This window comes from Serinus canaria, chromosome 6 (assembly GCF_022539315.1).
Source record: "Serinus canaria isolate serCan28SL12 chromosome 6, serCan2020, whole genome shotgun sequence".
Lineage (NCBI taxonomy): Eukaryota > Metazoa > Chordata > Aves > Passeriformes > Fringillidae > Serinus > Serinus canaria.
Genome location: NC_066320.1, coordinates 12912191 through 12933942, shown reverse-complemented (window position 1 = coordinate 12933942; position 21752 = coordinate 12912191). Strand labels below are relative to the sequence as shown.

The window sequence follows — 21752 nt, the reverse complement described above, 5'->3', positions numbered from 1 at the left end:
TGGAGAAAAGAGTAATTAGTGTCAGTTTTTATTTGCCATATCAATGATGTAGACCTTATCTTATGCTTTAATAGCATCTGGTTGATCTCAATTTTTAATCAAAAAATTTTTACTTTTCTGAATTCTGGGAGAGTAATTTTATTCTTAGCTTTTTATCTCCAGTCACTACTGCATTTTGAGGTGTCCGTGCCTGGTTTTATATCCAAGGCTTCTGAAGATTGGAGTTTGGGGATCCTGGGAGTGTTTCCTGTGGAGATTTTTTCTGGGAAGAAATTTATCATGAATAGCTGGGTGGATTCTGGTGCAGCTGAAGTGTCGGATACCAAGGCAAATGACATTGCTTAAAAATGATGGCCATGAAATGCAAGTACATTGCAAATCACTCAGCTGCAGAGTCTTGGAATAAAAGCACTGCAGGGCTGATGTATGGACTGATGTTGCCATTTAATGTGGTTTCCCAGCAAACCTTTCATAAAATTCATGACTGTAGCTGACCTCTGTTACTGTGTTCCTCTTAGGGGAAAAAAAAAAGGCTATAACCCAGCTCTCTACAGCAGTGCACTGAAAAGTGATGTGTGATGTGAAGCAAGGTGAGGGGAATCATGTTCACTTCACCACAGACACTAAAGGTGAGCCTGTAGTCAAGCAGTTGATTAAATGTCACAGCATATTCGACAGTCTTCCAGGCTGACAAGGTTCTATTCTGACCAGCCTCAAACTAAGAGCCTCATTCACATTTTCTACCAGCCTCAATCACATTCCTACCAGCTTTACTCCACTGCCTGTGCTGCTTTAAAAATGTTGCCTCTGCAAAAGCAGAATCAGCCATCAGCTGCCAGCAGGTAACACAGAGCTTCTTTATGTTATTGTTACCACAAAATACTAGACAAGACACTGTTTATAATCTTTTGCTCCTATATTAGCTATAGTTATTTGGTTTTTGCTTTATGCACGGCTGTTTGTGCTGATTTTCCCTGAAATCACAATTCTGGCCTGTTCTAGAGATTCTTGGCTTCCCATGTAAAAATTGGAGTACTGTTATTTGCTTCCACTATAGCTTACAGTCAAGGGACAGCTGCTGATGTATGTTAAGTTGCCACAGCCACTGAAAGTGTATGAATGCCCCAGCAGGTTGAATTTGAGGCACAAGGTCTGGTTGGTTGACATGGTCATGTCTGAGCCACCTCCAGAGAGAGCAGAAAGTAGAGGTGGAGGGGAGTGTGATGCAAATGTGAAAAGAGGCAAAGAGTATCTAGTCAGAAGGATGATGAGGAATCATTTGTTTTCTTCCCAGGTCTGTGTAAAATGTTAAATTAAAATCCACCTCTCCTTACAACTTCCTTGTCTTTCAACTTCCCACTCCTTCAAAGTACCTCTTCAAATTGTGAGAGCTGAGGTGGTGTAGTCTTTTGTATGTGAGATTGATTCCATATTTTAGGAAATGAAAAATGAACTGTTACTGTAAGTGTGCACTTCTGTCGCTATTACCAGCTAAAGCAAATTTAGCCCTTCCATTCCCTCAGGTAAAATGAATAAGGAAATGTAGGCACAGTGCTTTTGGCTGTGTGTGAATCTCTGCCTTTTTTTGGTGAAAACTATTTGTGAAAGCAAATTGGGGGCCCTCAGATGTGTGTCCAGATCACCTGTGTGACTGTGATACCCCACCTATCAGCAGAGCCCACCACACTCCATGTGCTTCTCTGGAGTGCTGTGTTGGTCCTTAAAGGTCTGGGGCACAGCTGAGGCTCTCTTGCTCCTACCTCCCCTTATCTCTTCCTCTGTGTGTGGGAGGGGGTCTGTACGTAAATGAGGGAGGTACAACTGGAAGAAGAGAGAAGAAAATGTTCTGTATTGATGAGTTAGTGATGCAGGGTTTGCCTGTTGGACAAAGAGCCCAAAGTTTGTTTTAAATTAGCTAGCAAAACTGCAAAACTATCCTCCCAGCAGGGTTTTGATAGCATGTGGTGGCAGCTGCAAGTCAGAGCTTCCACAATTCGACCCAACGTCTGTATGTATAGTAATACAGTGCAGTAGTGTAAAAAAATTTACAATATAATTATTTTTTTTATTCTGGCTCTCTCTGGACTATATAGTCCCTGCCTGTTATTTTATTTACTCCATAGCTATTCTTGTTTTGCAGTTATTTCCTTTAGATTGTAGCTCTAAGGTCAGTCTAAGGACAAGATGTTCCTTCCAGAGATGAGTTGTGAACAGTAACAAGTAGGCTGTGTAAATGCTTCTTTCTTCTGGGTCACTCTGAAAACCTAGCTTGGGAAAAAATAATGGCCTCCTTCAACTCAGGATTTAGATCCTAAATTCAGATTTTGAGGTTGACACCACTCCTTTGATGCCTCCAAGTAAATTACAACAGAGAAGTTACGAGGTGATCCAAAGCCATGCCTATGGAAGCTGTAGTTTTCCAGGCTGAGATTGATTTTTGTAGCCACTAAGATGAAGAGGACAGGATAAGTTGTTTTGTTTTGGGCTTTTTCCCCTATTTCACTTGATAATTTTTTCAATAATTCCATGCCATTTTTTCCTCTATTTTTTAAAATAGTCTTTTGATTCAAAAACAATGCTACATATCTTGCACCCTACTGGAATCATCTGTATGTTTCTAGGATATTAACAGAAGTGCAAGAGGCAAGGCCACCTTGCTAAGAGTTTGCTCCAGGGGTGCAGAGGATTTTAACAAACAGATAGAACAATTGATTACTAGAAATGGAAAGAGTAGTTGTAGTATCAGGCTCTGCTCCTCTATCTCTTCCTTCTTCTGGACAATATAAATGTGCTGGTGGTACTAAATGCCTTCATTCCTAAGTGAGTACAATAAAGATTAGTCTTTAATTATTTCTGGCAGATGTCCTTTAAATTCAAAGCCTGTAAATCGCAATGGGCAAAGGGTAATATGTCTTAACAGGTTACACCTCCCAAAGGATTTGTTGATTGACATCAAAATTGTTTCCCCTCCCTCTCTTCTGACTGACAGAATGACAGGTGTGAAGTGATGGCAGTGTGCTGTAATAATGTGTCAAAAGACCTTAAATCAAGACTAATGTGGCTTCAACGATAAGCTCCCAAACATTTGTGTGGCAGAAAATGGAACTGTAGGGCAGATTCATCTTGGGACTATTATATCTTTGCACTTTCTAAAAGTGCTTTTTCGTTAGGGTCCTTGGCTGATTACAGGGCAGAGGTTTTAGGAGTATTTCTTTTTACAAAGCCACCATAGGGAGAAAAAGATTTCTAAGCTTACTACTATGACAGGCTTAGAAATCTAGTGGGGGTTTTTTTCACAGTAATTTTAGTATATATGTAATCTAGAACCTGAAATAAATAAAAAAAATACTTGTTGCAGGAGTGACTGGTGATCACTCCTTTGGACAAAATGCAACATTTATTGCTTGAGGAAACAGTAGAAAGGCAGTGAGAATAAATAAGGGTGAATACACAGAGAGACTCTCTCATTTAAGCCACCTCTGATGTGCAGTTTGTGCAGAATTTTCTGACCAAAAGGGAAACTGGAAATGCTCTGTTGCTGCTCCAACTTCCTGCTTTTGTATTTCTTCCTGCTGAAACATTATGAAAAAATTAGAATAGAAGGAAAGCCAAGAGAGGCAAAAATGAAGTAAATAAAGTTAAATAATATAATAAATCAAATTGAAATCATAGATAGTCTCCTAATTTTAAAACTGTGGGTCAGTTTAAGAAAAAAATCAACACCAAAAATTTGTGACTGACAGCAAATTAATGGTCTTGACAAGTTTGGAGAAACATGCTCTACCCCTCTGTCAGAGCACAACTGGGAGGTATTTCTGACACAGGGGAGTCCATGCACAGGAAGAGGAGAGAACTGATTTCAACATTTACACAGTAACATGAGTGAAATTTGGTGTTTGGGAGGGGAAGGAAAGGGTCTGTGGTCATGGGCATAAATCAACACAAAAATTATGAGTTAAACACTAGAAGAATTCAAAATTAAGACTTCAATAAAATTATTGCATAAATAAGCTGGCTTTAAAGTAAGAGTATTAATAAACATTCTAATTTCTTCAGGAAAAGCCAAACCACAATCTCTTCCTCCTTATCCCAAGGCAATGCTGAAAGAGTGAGCTGCCATTGAATATTTACAAAACAAGAAATAAATGTCGCTTGAAATTTGTTCCCTTGATGAAGAGGGCAGCAGCAACTGAGCAGTGTCAATCTCTCTGCAGTCTCCTGCCTACAGCTTTAAGATAAATAATTAAAAAAGAAAAACAAAACCAATGCAACAAAACACTGGACAAACACTTCAGTTTCCAGTGCATTATATTTAGATGTACACAGTCTCTTCGTGCCTCCGTAACCTTCCCCAGCCCATGAGGATTTTCAGTTTTGTGGAAGCAGTCTCCTAGCTCATAATCGAGAAGCAAAATCTGAATCACAGAACTGATTTTCAAGTTAGGTTGTTCCAAAATGCCTACAATCAGTAAATAACAAGGCCACCAGCACACAAAACAAAGCACACAAATGTGCAGTCAGTAATTTACACTATGGACCCCATTCAGTGGCAGTACACTGCTAATGGCTGCTAGAATGTCTCCTTTTCACCATCCAAACAGGTCAAAATGTGGGTTTTGAGAAAATTTCCTTTTCCATTTCTTTCCCTTTTTTTATTTGTCTTTTTAACTAAGTCCTTCTAACTATCTTTGTGGAATAGCAATAATTGCTGAGAAAAATAAATCTGTTTTAAAAAAATTGACCTTGCTTTCTACCCAAAGAAGATTTTTTTCCTTTTTTTTTTCCCTTAGAGGTGAAGCTGAGAGCTGGGTTTTTTGTTTGATTGTCTGCTTTAATACATAAAGCTCTGTGAAAACATACAGTGAAGTCTAAACCCTCCATCCAAGCAGCCATTACAGGAAATGTTTCTGTTGGAAAAGATGGTAACATATAAAAATATTCCTAAATCTCATTTTTCCTCTGAAGTATTACTTAACCCTCAGGCAATAAATTTCACTGAACTCACTGAAGTGAGAAATGGACCCTTTTAATAAGGCTTTTAACTACACATCTTAATGAAACTTAAACAAATGGTGTCCCTGCCACTATGTTGGCTGCATGTGTGTTTATGGATACTATGTAAGAAGAATACATATTTTTCATATTTAGAGATTTACTGTTCTATGGTAATTTTCAAACAGCACTGGAAAATAAACAGACAATTCTTTCTTTTTAATAACTGCTGTTTGCCAGCTTTCTTCTTTACCTGAGCAATGACCACCAGGAGGGGCTTCACAGTAGCTTGTTTTGTTCCTAGATCCAGAAAAATATGTGCATTTGCCTACAAAGACAGTGTGCATTTTAAGGTACATTTTTCTTTATTTGACTCATTTGTTTCTTTCTTTCTTTAAAGACAAATCACATGTCTGACCTGTGACATTGGCTAACACGCGCAAAGGGAAATTTCCTTCATCCAGGCATTTACTTTGCATAAGTTAAGGCTCTGCATGCTACTCTTGTCCCCACTCCTTTCTAATTTTAGTGAATTTTGTGCTTTATAAAACAGGCAGTTTCAAATGTGAATAAATCTGTATGTCAAACCCACCCTCTTCCCCACAAATACAAATCTGAATACGAATGTCAGGACCCGTGCACATGCCTAGTTTCTGTATGAGGCATTCTGCCTATCTGGAGAAGTGATTTGACTTCTCAGTATTGCATTAGACCACTGTCATTAGGCGCAGAGGTGTCATTTTGATGTGATCTGTGAGGCAGTAGAAGCTTTGAAGTTGAAAGATAGAACAGACATGGATAAATTGTGCTCGGAGTGTGCTGCTATTGCACCATTATTGCTGGCAATTATTTCACCAAGTGACACATCTGATAAAAAGTCATCTGCCTCGCTATGGAAAGAAACCACAGCTCGCTGGAGCACGTGGTAGATCTGTCGATTTCAGAGTGTGAGAAGAAGCTCATTAGCTTTGGCCTGATCACTCTGCACCCACCATGAACTCTTTTGCATTGTTTTCCCCCCATCCTCATGTGTTCAGTTGGTTTCCTTTCCTGATCTAGCACTTGTGCTTTTCTCTTTTAATGTTTGGCCATTTGCTCTCTCTTCTCTTCTCCACTCCACTTTCTCCAACACATCCTTTCTTAATGATGTGCCAAATATGCTTCCTGCTTCTCTTACCCTCTTCCTTAACAATTTAGAATAATGTTTATTTCTTTGTTGGTCTCATAAAATCAACTCAGAACATTCAGAAATTTCTTTTAATCTGCAGAGCATGTGAAATCTAACTGCTCCAATCAAATAATAGCAGATTCCATGTAATTAAATTTCAGGTTAATTTTAAACATGGAGTAAAGATTTGCTCCTTCAGCTATGCTCCATGGGCTGAGTCTAAGGAACAGAGGCATGGAAAATTAGATGTGTCATAGGTTTTGGAAATTCTTCCTATTTCTAAACTGAAAAATAACTTTGTTAAAACAAAACCACACACTTCTGTGTTTATGTTATTAGATTTCCCTGGATAGGTGAGTTGTAAAAGAAGGTGGCCTTAAGCCATCCCCCTTACCAAAATGTCTTTTATTTCAGTATATCAGCACTGCTCTTCCATAAAGGCATAACAGAATACATGGCATAGATTCATTCCACTTAAACTGGAGTGTCTTGGTTACCCAGTTATATTAGTCTCCCTTCACAGACAACCAAGACTCACAATTGTCTTCAAAAGGCATTTTATGTTAAAGAGCTGCTGTTTGCTGGAAGGAACATGGTCCATGTGCTTACCAAGCATGCTAAAGTTATTATGAAATAAATACTCTCTGTGAGACCTGGACACAGCAATAAGTCACTGTCCAACGACATGGGCTTTACCAGGGTTCTGCTATGAATCTTGGGGATTTAAGTCTTTGAATTCTTAAGAGACAGTATTATTTTTGCTCTAAATTAATGGTCTCAGTCTAACCCTGATAATTATGTCTTCACAGCATAGCCAAGAGACAGGTGATTTAACTGACTAGAGAGTCTCTGTCCCACTCATGGTAGGCCTCCAGGTCAGAGGTGTATTAATGAGAGAAGGGCTGGAGGATGATGAGCTGATCCTGCAGCCTCCAACAGCACTGAATGGACTACAAGGGACTCTGCAGAAAATAACTTCCAGTGAATAATTTTACAAATCACCCTGCAGATCCAGCTGTTACCAGGACTGCAAGCATTCCTGTTTGTTTTTGGAAGAAGCCTGTGTGGTTGTGTCAAAGCCCAGACTATGCACAAAATCCCCACTGGTCACTGTGAAGAACACCACGATATTTTAAAGGTACAGGATTCAAATTTACATCAATTTCTTCCAGGACTCATATCCTGGAAGAAACTGAAGTGGAAAAGATACTATTTCGTAGAGAGCTTCTCTGATCAGTATTCTTGATGTGTATCCTAGTGGTAGGAAGTAGCAATAATCATAATAATATTAAAACTACCACATACTACGAAGCTAAATGTTAAAGGGGGTAAACCTAAGCTGGTTCTGTGGCTAGTACCAGCTACTATTTGCAGTAGTAAAGCATGTTATGCATGTTAGGCATGTCATACACTGACTGACCCCTTCCATTCTGAAAGGGATTTCCAGGCATATCTTGGGTATTTTTAGCAAAAGTGGATGAAAAACATAATTTAAAACAAGAATAGATTTTTCTATTGTTTATAGAGACAGCTTTGATTTCCTAGTAGCAAGCAAAGGGCATGAGTGTAACAATTGACTTGAAGAAAGGATGTGAATTAGAAGGGGCAATAATCCTTGGAGCTTCCCCTGCTGCTGGAAAGCAGTGGGTTTCCTTCCAGAGCAAAGTTTTCAGTGAGATTGCAACATCAAAGCAGGTTATAAAGACCAGACAGCTGATTTCCCTAAAAAACACCCTGCAGATATTTGAGCACACATTAACAAAACTATTTCTTGAAAGTCCAGCTACAACAAATTGTGTCAAATGGCTGCAAGGAGTTTCTTTGCTTGGTGCTCTGATCTTCCCTGCAAATTCTTTGGGCAGAGTCCAAGTATGAGAAATACCTGCAAAACCTAGTAATATATCCTTGCAGAAACTGATCCAACACTGCCAGGAAAGAGGAATTCTAAAACAACTGGTAAATGTAAAAGGGATTTCTTTGTCATACTTGCCATCCATACAAATGACTGGGTTACCCAGCTACACAAACTTCCATCTGTGTCCAGATGCCCTCAGTAAAACTCTCCAGCTCAATTATCACATGTAACAGTCCGCTCACCTAATCATCTCTTATTTTTCTCCTTCCAGGTTTCCATGTCAGTGCATGAGTTTTTAAATAATTTGATAATTTTCATAACCTGCTTGGACTTGATTCTCTAACCTACTGTATTTCAAGAAGCAGTTCATCAGCGTGGGTGACTGCATGGTAGCCTCACCTGAAAACTTTCCAGGTTTCCTAAATTTCACTGTCTTGCACATGTTCTTTATAACTTCATAGCAATGTCCACATAGAGAATGATGAAAGGGTGGTTTTTTCATTATCTGACTAGAATATTTCTAAAGTAAGGAAGCTTGTGTATTATGAAAAGACAGAACATGGATGTCCAGTCATGTGCAGTGGGGAGATAGGAAATTAATTTTACAGCACCCTTCAGAAAGTCTATCAGAAGGAAAAGTCTTTGAAACCTTCTCTTCCTCGGTGGGAAAATAATATATATGTGCAAATCGTGGGTTTTCTTGGCTTCTGGTTGTAACCAGAGTTTTCTTGGAAGTAAAGGAGCAGTCCTGCTTCCATTAATTCCAAACATTGAACAACTATGATATTGACTTTTAAAAAAGCTTTGCATTCAAGCTGTTCACCTGGAGTGAAGAGCTTCCTAATTCAGTCTGCACACATGGATTATGCATCCTACATGTAAAGTCTTTGATCCATGATAAAACCAACATTTGTTGATCTGTTTTGCACTGTATCTTGCAATGAATGCTTTTTGATATATGTGTTTTATTGTATCTGATGTCTAAAAAAGACTTTACTGGGCAACACTTGAATGAATAAACGGAAAAATGAATATGTTTAAAGCTTCTCAAGAGTCAGTGGTTTCAAATGCAATAAAATATTTTACAAGTTGTTACTGTAGTTTGATTTCCAAGTCATTCGGGGGAGCCTAAGAAGACAAGGATGTTGGGAAAAGGAGTTACTTCTTCCAAGCAGGAAAAGAAAGTGGAAATTGAATAAAGTTGTAAAAAAATTAAGAAGTGCTTTGGAATGTTCATCTCTCTCCAGCATCTCCATTGGGATACTTTGAACTCTCCCACTGACTGTAAGATTTTTTTTTGACAGAAAATGTCTGGTTACTGGACACTTGTGTCTCATTGGTGAAAAGAAATGGGAAAGTAAAACCTGGCAAACTAGACCCAGAGGTAGGGGAAAATTTTAGCATAATGAATGTTTTGAAAAAAGTATATTAATAAATCTGTGGTTTAAGACCTGGAGCATGGGGGGGTGCTTTTTGAAAAGGTCAGTCAAGTACATACAGCCAGGAATCAAGCTTAGGGTCTTTGAGTGCCCTTACTTAGAAATAGGTCTGAATGTCTTCTGTCTTTGAAGTGAGAGAAAATTTACAGTCTTTTTCAAAATAGATTTTTTTCCCTAGAGGCATCAGGTGACAAAGGGCAGACTTGTGGTGAGTAAGGGAGGACTGAAAACAGACTTTTTTTTTTTTTTTTTTGTGAGTATTTTTTTTCCTTTGTTTTAGATTGTTGGGGTTTTTTTTTGCAGGGGAGGGGTGGGCTTTTTTGGGAGATTAATGATGTCAACCTTAATGACAAGGTTAGTTTTAGCAGAATGCCAGCCACATGCACACAATCTTACAGATTCCAAAAGGAGCCTGTTTTTACTTAAGCCTAAAACCATTCAGTTGCATGTAGGATGATACCTAGTTCCCTGCAATGGAGACATAGTCCAAAACTTCCAGATAATTTTTAAATGTACTCATCATGAGAAAGTAGAAAATCTTGGGCTGTTTAGCAAAATTATCAATCCATCTTGACTTGACCTATCAGAGCTAAAGGTGATATGAAATGGTCTGGTTAACTATGTAGAGTAGCTAAACTAAACTAGATTTTATATCTGTATTTGACTACACAGCTGGTGTTAGGGTGCCATTTGTTGCTAGTGCAGAATCACTCCTTTGTAGTACCCACAGAATCCCCCATTGCAGCTGATATTAATTATTATTAGCAAGGAGTATGATTCTGGAGTGTAAGCAAGAGAGAAAGCCTGTGGGGTTAGTCCTCATTCAAAGTATTAATAGTATTAGTTTCATGAATGCAGTAATATTTATGACTTGGTGATACAAGTTCCAAACTTTTCTAGAAGAGAAAAAAGAAAACACAGCAATGTCTCCTTCTTTTAGAACACAAATACATAAATTTTAATCTGAGAAAAATACAAAATGAAACCATGTACAAGTTATGTACAAACCCTTTTTACAGGACGATATATTTTTCACTGGATATTACATATGACAAAGTCAGGTAGATCATTTCTGAGCACCAGCATTAGTTCTCTCTCACCAACCCATGATGTTAAAAGTAAAGTGATGAAGTCGTACTCCTTTTTCTTGATGAACTTTTAAGTTAAGTTGTTAGCTGGTTCTCAGTGTACCCCTCACCATCTCCACTTCCAAACTATAACTAATGTAGACATGTGAAACAATCAGAAGATACTGTATATATGTGTTTGCATGTGTGTGGTTTTTTCCGAAGGAAGAAAGTGCTTTCATCAGTTTTGAACTCTACAGAAATGCGAAATTTAAAGTAGTATATTTTTTTCCTTTTTTTTTCTTTTTTTTTTTTTTTTTTTTTTTTTTTTCTTTTTTTCTTGCCAGAAGTTAGAGTATTTGCATTGGCTAAGCATGTGTGTCCCAAGCTTTGGGACCATGGCCAAAGCAGAATTTTTTTAACTGCTTGAGATAACTTCTGCTGACATTCTTATTTGGTTCTTACTAGTTATCATCCAGTCAAAAAAATGCTCATATGCCACACTGTTTTGTTTCTAAAAAAATCTATGGGTTTCATTGCATTTATTCAACTGCCTATATGCTGTGTTCTGGGTTGTTTGCTTTTTTTACTTCATAGAGATCTCCTCTAAAATGCATTGACTGAAGCAGTAAGAAACCTTGTCTCAACATCATAAAGGTTCTAATTAGATGCAGCATTACTGTTTAGCTTCCTAAGTTAGATATTGCTCTAAATTAGAACCAAAGTAATAAAAGAAATGCCTTCTATTTTATATTTTCTTCATTTCCCTACCCCTTCTCCTTTTGGCAGTCACCAGTAGCACACCACTGAGCAGAGCAGATACCTCAGAGCAGCAGTGCTCACTGTTGGCTCCAGACTGCTGCTCAGAGGCTGCACAGCCTCAGCGTGGCTGCATCCTCTGGAGCAGACAGAACCTGTGCAGAATAGATACATTACTGACAGAAATACAGCTCTGAGAAATGCTGGCACAGCCTTATCAATACTAAAGGCCCACAGACCATCCTGGGCAGTCACTACAGCAGAAGAGCTTCTACATTCCTTGCATTATTTCAGATGGGGCTGTAACCCACACCTTCTACTATTGGTCAGCATGAAAATATTATAAATGGAATATTGGGAGACCTGGTGTGCATATATAAGAACTTAAAAAAAAACAAAACTATTTCCCTTAAGTTTTGATTATTCAAGAACCTTTAGAATTAAAAAAAAAACTTAAATTAAAAAGGTGCTTGTTTGCACATTGGGGATTTTGGTGGTTCAGATGGCACAGAAAGGAAAAAAAAACAGAAGGCTTATAAAGAGTTCTCCTTTCCTCTGAATTTTTTATGGATTTGCCATTGACTTTGGCAGATATTCCCAGGCTAATCCACTGAAACACTGGGGATGGATTTGTGTTTTCACTTTGTCCTGTTCATCGCCTTTCACACACTTGGTTATTTTGTTTAATCACATTCAAAACTAGAAATGAAAGGTGAGACACACACTTCTTTTGGTGCTGAAGAAATTCACAATGATAACAGCTGTAAAAACAAAACACACACACACACACAAACACACACACACACACTCTGACCTCAATATGTGTTCATTTTAAATACATTGGGATCCAGGAGCCCTTAGGAATCCACTTCTTAAAACCATTTAAGCACCTGCTCTGTTTCAGTTTGTGCCCATGTGAGTCAGCTAGTGCAGGGCAGTTGTTAACATTTTTATGGATTGGCTGGTGAGTGGCCAAGCAGTAAAAACACACATTATTAACACACATTATTAGCCATTTGTAAATTATTGCTTTTTTTGTCATGTGTGTTTATTCATCAGTTATGCAACCAATTATTGCAGTAGTTGTCAGCTGTAATTTAGACACACACACCCCCAGCACTGAACACACTATTTTACTTTCTCTTTCTCCTTCTGCTACATGAAAAGTTCAAGAAATGCAAAATAGTCCTTTGCAGGCCAAAAATACCCAGCCTCATCCACCACTACCCAACAATCTACAATAAAAGGTTAAATGCTTTCGCAGTGTCACTTGTACCTTGCCTTGCAAACTACATTTGGCCTTTCCTGCCTTTGGCTGAGGCCATTTAGTTCTTTTCACATCCAGCTGACCATGCCTGGCCCAGATCAAGGGGTTTGTACTTTCTGTCCCATGTATTCCCTACTGCTGATTTAAAAGAAAAGGTGTTAAAATGTCAGTGACAGTTTTAGAATGCTTTTAAAATGTACAAGGAAATGTTTTTATCTTGTTTTTCCCCTATTAACAAATATATCATATACTTATTATTTTAGAAGGAACTAAACAATCACATCGAGGTGTTAAAATTTGCATTTAGACTATGAATATCTTCTTTACTTTTTACCCTAACTTTGGCTGTGCTTGGCACTTGCCACCAAATCTATCAGAGGACAGTTTTATCCTTTCATCTTAGTGCTCATGGGCTTCAGGGGGCAAATTAAAACCATAGCCATGAAACAGAGAGAGCCAGCAGACTTTCTGGCAGTGTGGGAGCAGACGAGTGCAGGGGTGAGAGGAGGTGCAGGAGCACAGCCCAGCTGCAGCACTGAGAGAAGGCTCTGCAGCATAATGCCAGTGCATCTCTCACAAAACTAACCAGGATGGCTGGGTTTAGGTCAAACCAGGTGGAAGTAGCAGGAAAAAAATCTTCCCTGTGCTACCCTGCAAATGTATTTTCTTCTTTTCTGTGCCTTTCTTCACCCCAGCTCATGGAAAACAAAAATGATGACACCTTCTTGTGATGACTCTATCAAATGCATGCACAGCCCTGTACATATGTGTGTGTCTGTACCCACAAACACATCTGTGTGTATGTGTGTGTGTGTCCACCCACACACACATATATATATATATATATATGTGTGTGTGTGTGTGTGTGTGTGTGTGTGTATGTATGTGTTTGCATATGTGGACATGCATATATGCAAACACACACACACAGACTGTTTATCCAACACATGAGTTACCAAAAAAACATTCTATACCCTGTATCAGTAGTGCATTCAAGTATTGCAAAAATCTACCCCCAAAAAACAAAACAAAACAAAAAAAAACCCCAAAAAATCTGGAAATCCTCCCCACCTCATTTTTTTTTTTTAATATTTTCTTTCTGAGACAGGGGTAAAAGTTATTGATAAAGACCAAGAACTTATTTCTGTATCAGTCATCATGTGGTCTGTCAGCTGTCACTTAGGTCCCTCTTCCAGCCTTCTCCCAGCTTTGATGTAACTTCATATATTCATTAATTGATGCTGGCCTTATTGTAATTTTTAATGGCTGAATATGGAAGATTCCAACTGGTTTTCTATCTGATTCTCCATCTAATTTCCAGACATCAGTCCTGCATCTATTATCAAAAAGAGGAGTAAGAAAATATCACAAATTTTAGCTTTTCTGTAAATGGGAAATGTAGACCCATAACTCCTCCTGTTTCTCTCTGTCTTGTGTTGCTCTATCAACCATTGCAAATGGAGCTCTCTGTGCCAGAAGTGTGTGTTCAGGTCTTGTCCTTTATTTACCAACAGCAGCATGGGGTTTTGGGGTGTGACTGCTAGACTGGACAGAGACACACACAAACCTTAGCAATGTAGGGGTGCTCCATTTGATTCATTAGTATCTTTTACCCAGTGAATGCTCATTTCTGAAAGAAGGACACTCAGAAGTGGCACTGTATGTGGTGAGGTGTAAAATATAATGTTCTATGCCCCTATAGTAAACACCAGTCTTCTCAGGAAAAAGAAATTAAAATTCATATGTATTTGGTGAGCTTAAACACAAATTTCTACAATTCTCCTGTACTCAGGCCCAGCTTTTTTAATTCTGGTTGTAACATGAATGCAGTTCATAAATGAAAAAGGAGCACTGACTTCAAAGAAAAGGCTTAACATGACCCAATGCAGAGACTGGATGTAAATTATAACGTGTCACTAGCTGAAGCAGCATATGTTGGAAGAACTCACTGGAATTATCTTCTCTTTTGGGGACTGTGAAATGCATTAAACATGCATCTAAGTAATAATGAAAAACTGCTTGTATTGTTTTGTTACTCTGTAGGAGAGTGAAATATTTTAAACAATCCAATTTTACAGATACTGTATTAACAATTCTCATTATTGTCTTTAAATAGCTATTCTACAAAATGTAACAACAAAATAGTCACAGTCCAAGAAGTCACTCCAGAATAAAGCCTATTAGGTGTTAGTATGGTTATACTTGTACTGCAGCCAGTGGACAAACATTAAAGCTGAGATAGTTTGGCTTAAATGTTGGATTACATAGTGGACATCATTGTTTTCACAATAAATTCATCATCTGCTTTGTATTTCTTTGATTCACTGATATTTCTCTAATGATAAAAATACCACGGTATGTTTAATTGTGGTGTTTAACAATTCTGCAAAATTACAAAGCCTAAAGTTAACTTGCACAATGAAAATCTGCTTTTCCTGATGAATCTGGTTTTGTGGTTTTGGTTTTTGTTTCCCTACTATCACAGCCTTTACTTTTTTTTTTTTTTTTTTGTTTCCACACAATTGTGTCAGATGTTGCTTTTTTGAGATAGAGAGAGTAACTAAATCATTTAGAACATAAATGCTTGGGTGGGTGGATACTGCAGCACAGATATGAAACATCACATTTTTGTCTGATGGCTATAAAGCTTGTTGGCAACTTTGTGAAACTGCTGACACAAAAGGCACCCTTCAAAGGCCTTTTGCATGTTATCATAATAAATACATTCATCACTTTTATTATCTTTATTTGGTTATTACTGTATTTTTGTGTGTGGTGTCCCAGCAAAGTAAAAATAAACAAAAGAAAATAAAAACAACCAGAAAAACAACTGCTAAAATAAGATGTTGCTTATTGTAGGAATTAACTGAGGACAGCATGCTGTAAGATTGTAGAGCTGAGGCTAAACCAGTTTTTATCCTGATCTGAATTAATCACAAGGAGATTCAGTGTGCCCTTTACCAGGGTATGAGCTTTTACTAAAGTGCAAGGATCTGGAGCTAAATCTCTGTACATATCAGAAGAATTTGTACCATCTCAGACCAAGGAAAGGCCATCAGCACTTCTGAAGTAAGGAAGTAACAGAATGGGGTAGATTAGATGGTTTATAACTGGTGCTTCCATGCACTGTTTATGCACTCTGGATTAAATCCCTGTAATAATGGCAAAAGAAGAATTGCCAAGCTTGCCTTCCTGAAATTAGCAACTGCTGATGGCTAATGGGAAGTGAACTGCCAGATTTGCCATTTCTAACAAGTGCCCTGTGAGCCCATGGCCCTTGCTGGGGGGTGACATTCCCTGTGCCTGTGTCACAGCTGCTCCCGGGGGTGCCACCGTGAGAAGGGGCAGGGCACAGCGGGGAGGGTACTGCACCTTCACACAACTGGCAGTCAGGATGATCCACACATGTTAACAAAACAAAGAACATTTCTGAAGAATGTTACATGTACAAAAATATGACTTTCAACTCTGAAAATAAATAAGTTTCAATTTATTAAGAGCTGGTGTCAATGCTGAACAAAATACACATCTTCCAATAAAGAAACATTTTGGTGAAGTGTAGGGTTTTTATCTTGGGCGGGTTTTTCTTTTTAATTTACTAAAATACAAGTTGGACCTTTTCTTTCCTTTTTGTAAATATATCATTTGTCTCCCTTAATTACATATCCTTATAACTGTGACCATCATTCTCCTTTAAGCCAAAGACTAAGGGTTTGTTGGTTTTTTTTTTTAATTCTTAGGAGTCTGGCCACGTATGCCATTTTTTTAAGGGAAAATACTTAACAATGAAAAAAAAATATATTTTTTCTAATAAATAAAAATAATTTAAAATGCTAGAGGCTATACATGACTAGTTTTGATTATGTTCATTTATAAATGAAATCGTTTCCAAAATACGTGGAAGCAATATTAAAGGCAGACAAACAAAGATCTGTCTACTTTATTTTCCCATTAAGCGTGCCCTTCTCAACTTCTCCATCAGTGGTTCAGCAAGTAAGAGGAATAAATGTCACATCACCATTCATGAAGTTTGTCAGGCTTTATAAAAATAGTTCTGGCTTTGAAGGAGTCAACATTCATCTTCGACTTCTCGTATTGGTGGTATCAAGCTGCTTGTCGATTTATACTGATTGATCTGATTGGCCATGTGAGTGCTCATGGGCTTGATTTGAATGTTTCTGGGATAGGCATTATCCGGCTCATCTGTAAACCATTTCTTTTCTGCTAAGGAGCAAAACAGGTAGAGACAGAATAAGGAGGGAAAAATGAAAGTGTTAATTAGTGAAGCACACGTACACAGAAACATCAAAAAAAAAAAAAGGGAGCAGTCAGTAAAGTTTATAGAAAACAGATCAATAGAAGGTGACTTTGACCAATTACTAGCAGTACAGCAGTACAGTGCATTAGATTAATACCTCTGAAAATACTGTTATGAAAGGAGGATGACGCTTGCAGATTTGAAAATAGAAGCTAAAGAAAACTGCCAATATGCTAGTTTGCTTGTTGGATGTAAGAGAGCTCTTTTCTTCTGCCCATGCTCAGATGATTCATTTATTGAAAAAAAAAATGATACAAACCACTAAGAAGCCAAGGAGAGCAGCTGGGATAAGGGTAATACAGAAAAGAGCATGTGAGTCTATACACAGAGAAGCACCTGAAGAGTCAGAGACTTCTCTGAACCATTTCAGCCTTGGGGTGGTGGCTACTGCTGGTCCTGAAAATCATGCAGGAGAACATAAAGAACTTTCTGCAGCTGGTGTTAGACTAAACAGGACTTGTATTCCTGCTGCCAGACAGCAGCCTTGCTGCACAGGGTGGGCATTATATCCCTACTCTGAAACACAGGTGCTGGGGCACCGCTGAACTCTAAGGTTTACAATGGGGTGGGGAACACACCAGACACTGCAGGTGACTGAGGGAGGGGCTCCAGATAATCCTGTATGGATCAGTTGGGATAGGCGACAGCAAGGAAGAGGAAGTAACAACTTAAAGGCAAATTAGAGAGGAAGCTCTTTCTTTCTGTCCTTGAGCAGTGCATGTTTCCATGAGCACAGGAGGAGTTTTTATGGTGTGGCCTTAAGGTGGGCTGGGAGCAATGTGGGAGGATGCTGAGGGGCTGCAGCATTGCAGCCCTTTCCCAGCTATTCATCATTGTAACCCCTGTGTTGCACTGCTCCATTGCAGGTATGGGCAAAAGCTTCTAAAAATTCACAAAAGAAAAAAAAAATTCTTAAACCCTTTAGAGAGCAACTTCTGTAATTTCTCAATGACAGGTATGCAACCTTACAAGGTAACTTTATTCCAAGACTTGGGAACTCCTGATCCAGAGTTGCTAATGGCCATTGGGTGCGCTTGTGCCTTGAGAAGCATTTGTGAACAGAGTTCTGTCTCCATCCTTGTCCTCCTTCCCCAGATTCCAGAGGTGGGTGGGCAGAGAAGTGGACAATTATGGTTCTGGGCATTTCATTACTACATGGAAGGTTCAAAGTGTGTGGCACCAGAGCTGCTACTCTTACATGCAGGCACTACTTCTCACTCAAATGGGGAATCCAAAATGCTGCAGAAGCTTTAGGGCCTCACTTACATAATATGAACTGCTACTTCTCTAGCCACTGAAATGCTGCAGTACCTGGACTCTGCACAGGAGTGGAAAGAATGCTCATTTTTTAATAAATAAATTATTTAAAATTAGCAAAACAAAATTCACCTTAGAAACCCAAGGACTGAGCACAAAAGCTCAGGAGGTAAAGGAGAGAAAATAAATTGAAAGGCTGAGAAGAATAGAGGAAAAATACTTGGACATAACTGCACAAAAATAAACAAAGACCTTTGGAGTTAGAGTCTTTCAAGAAGTAGCTTAATCTCCAGAATTACTGGAATTTTCAGTCATTTTCATGAATTAAACCACTTCAGTTTTATATGGATTTTTAGAATGTACAAGCCAAACCCCCACTACCCATTAAAACCTTTGCTACTCATTCATACACATTTTAAAAAAATTAAATCAAACCCAGAAATTCTATTACTCATTAATGGCTTATAACTGAAGGGAAATGGAACTACTGTATTGTTTTTCTTGTAATTTTCTAAAATGCTTTTCACCTGTGTTTAAAAATATCCTACTCATTTGTGACCAGACTAAATAATTCCCTGTCCCCTTAAAGGTGCCTGAGTCTGAACGATGTTCAATCTCCCATCTCCCTCTCTCTCACCTATTATAATTAAGTTCCCTTTGATTTGAACAGATTGGACGATAGGAATTCATAATGTTACATCCTGCACACTGAAGCTAACTGATTAAGTGCTTTAAATTATTCTTCCTGACAGAATGATAAAGTTACAATCTGTTCAGAGATGATCTACAGCTTGCCAGACTCCTACCGTTTCTTTCTACATTCATTTATCTTTTTGTCAAGCAGTTAAAAAAAAAAAAAAGCCTCAATTCCATAGATCTTTTAAAGTAATCAGAACATCTGAATTATTAATGAGACTTTAAGGGAATGATTCCTGATGGGGGCCGGTTTAAGAAAGGTTGTAGGAAAAAGAAGTCTGGGAATGTGTACACATCAAAATAATTTCAGCTCCATTTAAAAAACCATTTAGTTCAAGTGTGACACATGAACCATTATGCATTTGTGGAAACCAATTTTATGTGATCTACGATTAAACTAACCTTTCAGAGAGGTGTAAAGTGTGATGGTTATCATGTTTTAAAAGCCTTGTGAGATCACATAAACAATTTCAAACTAACAGTTTTCTAATGGTTTGTGTTTAAAATGATTTTGAGGCAAGTTAAGCACCGTGAACTTTCATTGCTACCTTGTTTTTTTTTTAACACATGGTGCAAAAACTTTCCTTACAAACAGAACTTGGTGCAAGTTAATTCAATGTAGCAAGGGGAGGCTTGTGTGAGTGCTAAGAATCTGAACTGTGTTGTGTTTCTCAGCAGCCAGTGTAAAGCACTTCAAAATACCTGGCTTTCCCTAAAATTTTCCTAATAAGCTATTTATTTACGTGTTAAATCTACAATAAAACTCCTATATAGAGAGCTGTTCTTTAAAAATACATACAAAACATTAATAATAAATGCAGAAGCTAGTACATTCTAATGTCTTCTGCTGTTTAATTTTCTTTTTGCCAGTGCAGAAACCTCGACCCAAGCATCATCATTCTCCAGCATGCAATACTTAGATCCAGCTTTATACCCTTCCTGTTCCTCTCTGCTGTCAAAATTATATTTGACCACATAATGATGAATCTCCTGTGCAAATTCAGTGACCTCTCTACTTGCCTTTGAAATGTGTGCTTAACACTCCTGATCTTTACTCTTGGATGCTGATATTCTGTTCCCAGTCACTCAATGTCTTTCTTGAAGCCCCTACACGCTTTTCAGTCTTTTATGCTATGCTTACAGCCTGATTTTGGTATGTCTTCCAGTCTTAGCACAGATTTTTATCTTTAATATTTACTTTGTCCTTCACATCAGTTCAGAAACCCCCTTTTAAAAGTCTTTATATATTGCTATATTCACCAAGTACTTTTAAGTTCTTTGCCACATTGAGTCTGTTTCTCTCCCTTTTGGAATATGCATATTGATCCTTACCAGGATTTTTTCTACATTATAGTGACAACAGGCATAGTTTTTTACCTTATTTTTTAAGAGCTGCTAAAAAAGTTCCTGATCTTCCTACACTATTTGACAGCCTTCTTTTTGACAGCATCACCTGAGAGATGTTGGAACAGCCTAGTAACTGAATGTATCAGATGGCAGAAAACACTTACTCCCCTCTCAAACATCTATGTTTGTAATGGCCTATCAGCATCAGGGCATCCATGAGGGTTCAAAAGGCTTAATGCTCATATTACAAATAAATAAAAAATAATGTTTTTGTGTAACACTCTTCCCCACAGCATAAAAAAAAAGGATATAAATAATCAAAGTAAAAAGACCAAAATACAGTTTTCTTCAATTTGTATAAGATTGCAGCAATTCTCTCAAACAGATTCATTGTACTGGTGCTTTAAAATTTCTATTATTAATTTTGGACTATGTAGCAACTTAGAGCAAATGTCACTGTGAGACACCCTCTATTCCAAGTAGAGGCAAAGAAAATACTACCCAAACATAACACAAAGGTTTTACTATATTTGTATTCTCACCATAATCCCAGGTTACCTTTCAACTGTTTAAAACATGCATGTTTTGTCTTCTGTGACACTTGCAGTTTCTAATTAGTTTGCATGTATGTGTTTGTGTGTCTCCTCCCTGCATGCAACCATCTTGTTTATAACTAAGCTGAAAATTCTTCCACGTAATTTGCTCCTGCATGAGAAAGAAAAGTATTGGAAGTTTCTCCACCCACCTGCTCAGCAATTCTTTGTTTGGGAGATGTATATTTTACATGTAGCAGGCAGTAAGAAATTTGCAGGGAAAGAGAGAATAAACTATTTTTTCTATGAAGAACTTTACTTTGCTCCAGAGCAACTAAAGTTTTGTGACAATGTTCTGGAGCTGTTGTTGATTTTTTTATTTTTTAAACTACCAAAATTCTTAGTATTGACAGTGGGAATTTTGACTGGAAAATGCCTGACTCTCTCTGTTTAGGTCATTAGGAACCCATGCCAAGAACTTGCTTTGCTAGACATGGTTTTTTGTCAACACTTAAGCTCACTAAGAATTTGGTTTCCATTGCTGAAACCATGCTGGGACTGATATACATGGCAGGACTTTCATTTAAAAACCTAAAATGTCACTTCCTGACATTTGTGATACTTCACTTTCAAAAACTAACCATTCTCCTATGGTTGTCTGACTTGGGATAGAACAGGAGATTTCCTCTTACTTTTCAAGATAAACACCAACATAAATGACCAACTTATAATGATCAACTTCCATTAGTATATCCACATCAGAAAACCTTCATCACTATAATAAAGTATTTGATCAATCTGACTATAGTAGCAGTGGAAATTGTATGCAATACAACTAAAAGTCAAAAGTTTTAGAATTCTAACTTCAGGATAGAGGACAGAGGCAGAGTAGACTTCAATGTAATTTGAAGAATTTAGATTTGCACCCACATTAGATAGTCCCCTTCTGCTGTTCACAAAGTAGGCAAGTTACTTCTCTAATGTACGCTGTTTATATTATTCTATTTGAGCTGCTCTGTTATACAAATACTATTTTTTCGGATAAAAATCATTA

At 37.8% G+C, this 21752-nt stretch overlaps 1 protein-coding gene and 1 long non-coding RNA gene across 5 annotated transcripts in view; one reads left to right on the top strand and one right to left on the bottom strand.

Moving 5' to 3' along the window:
- LOC127059767 (uncharacterized) overlaps window positions 1-7288 on the top strand; it is a 60916-nt gene extending 53628 nt beyond the window's left edge. Inside the window, exons 3-4 of the long non-coding RNA XR_007777918.1 lie at window positions 519-629; window positions 7170-7288. This is a non-coding gene — a long non-coding RNA (uncharacterized LOC127059767). The remainder of the gene's footprint in view (window positions 1-518; window positions 630-7169) is intronic.
- Window positions 7289-15932: 8644 nt separating this feature from the next.
- Window positions 15933-21752, bottom strand: part of KCNMA1 (potassium calcium-activated channel subfamily M alpha 1) — a 407920-nt gene continuing 402100 nt past the window's right edge. For 2 of the 4 annotated variants that reach the window (XM_050976319.1, XM_050976321.1), the window contains one exon: window positions 16644-16771. In XM_050976319.1, the coding sequence (XP_050832276.1) occupies window positions 16747-16771 (25 nt within the window). In that variant the 3' untranslated portion in view covers window positions 16644-16746. Of the gene's footprint in view, window positions 16772-21752 lie in introns of all 4 variants that reach the window. The other 2 variants (XM_050976322.1, XM_009087486.4) reach the window with 2 other exon arrangements.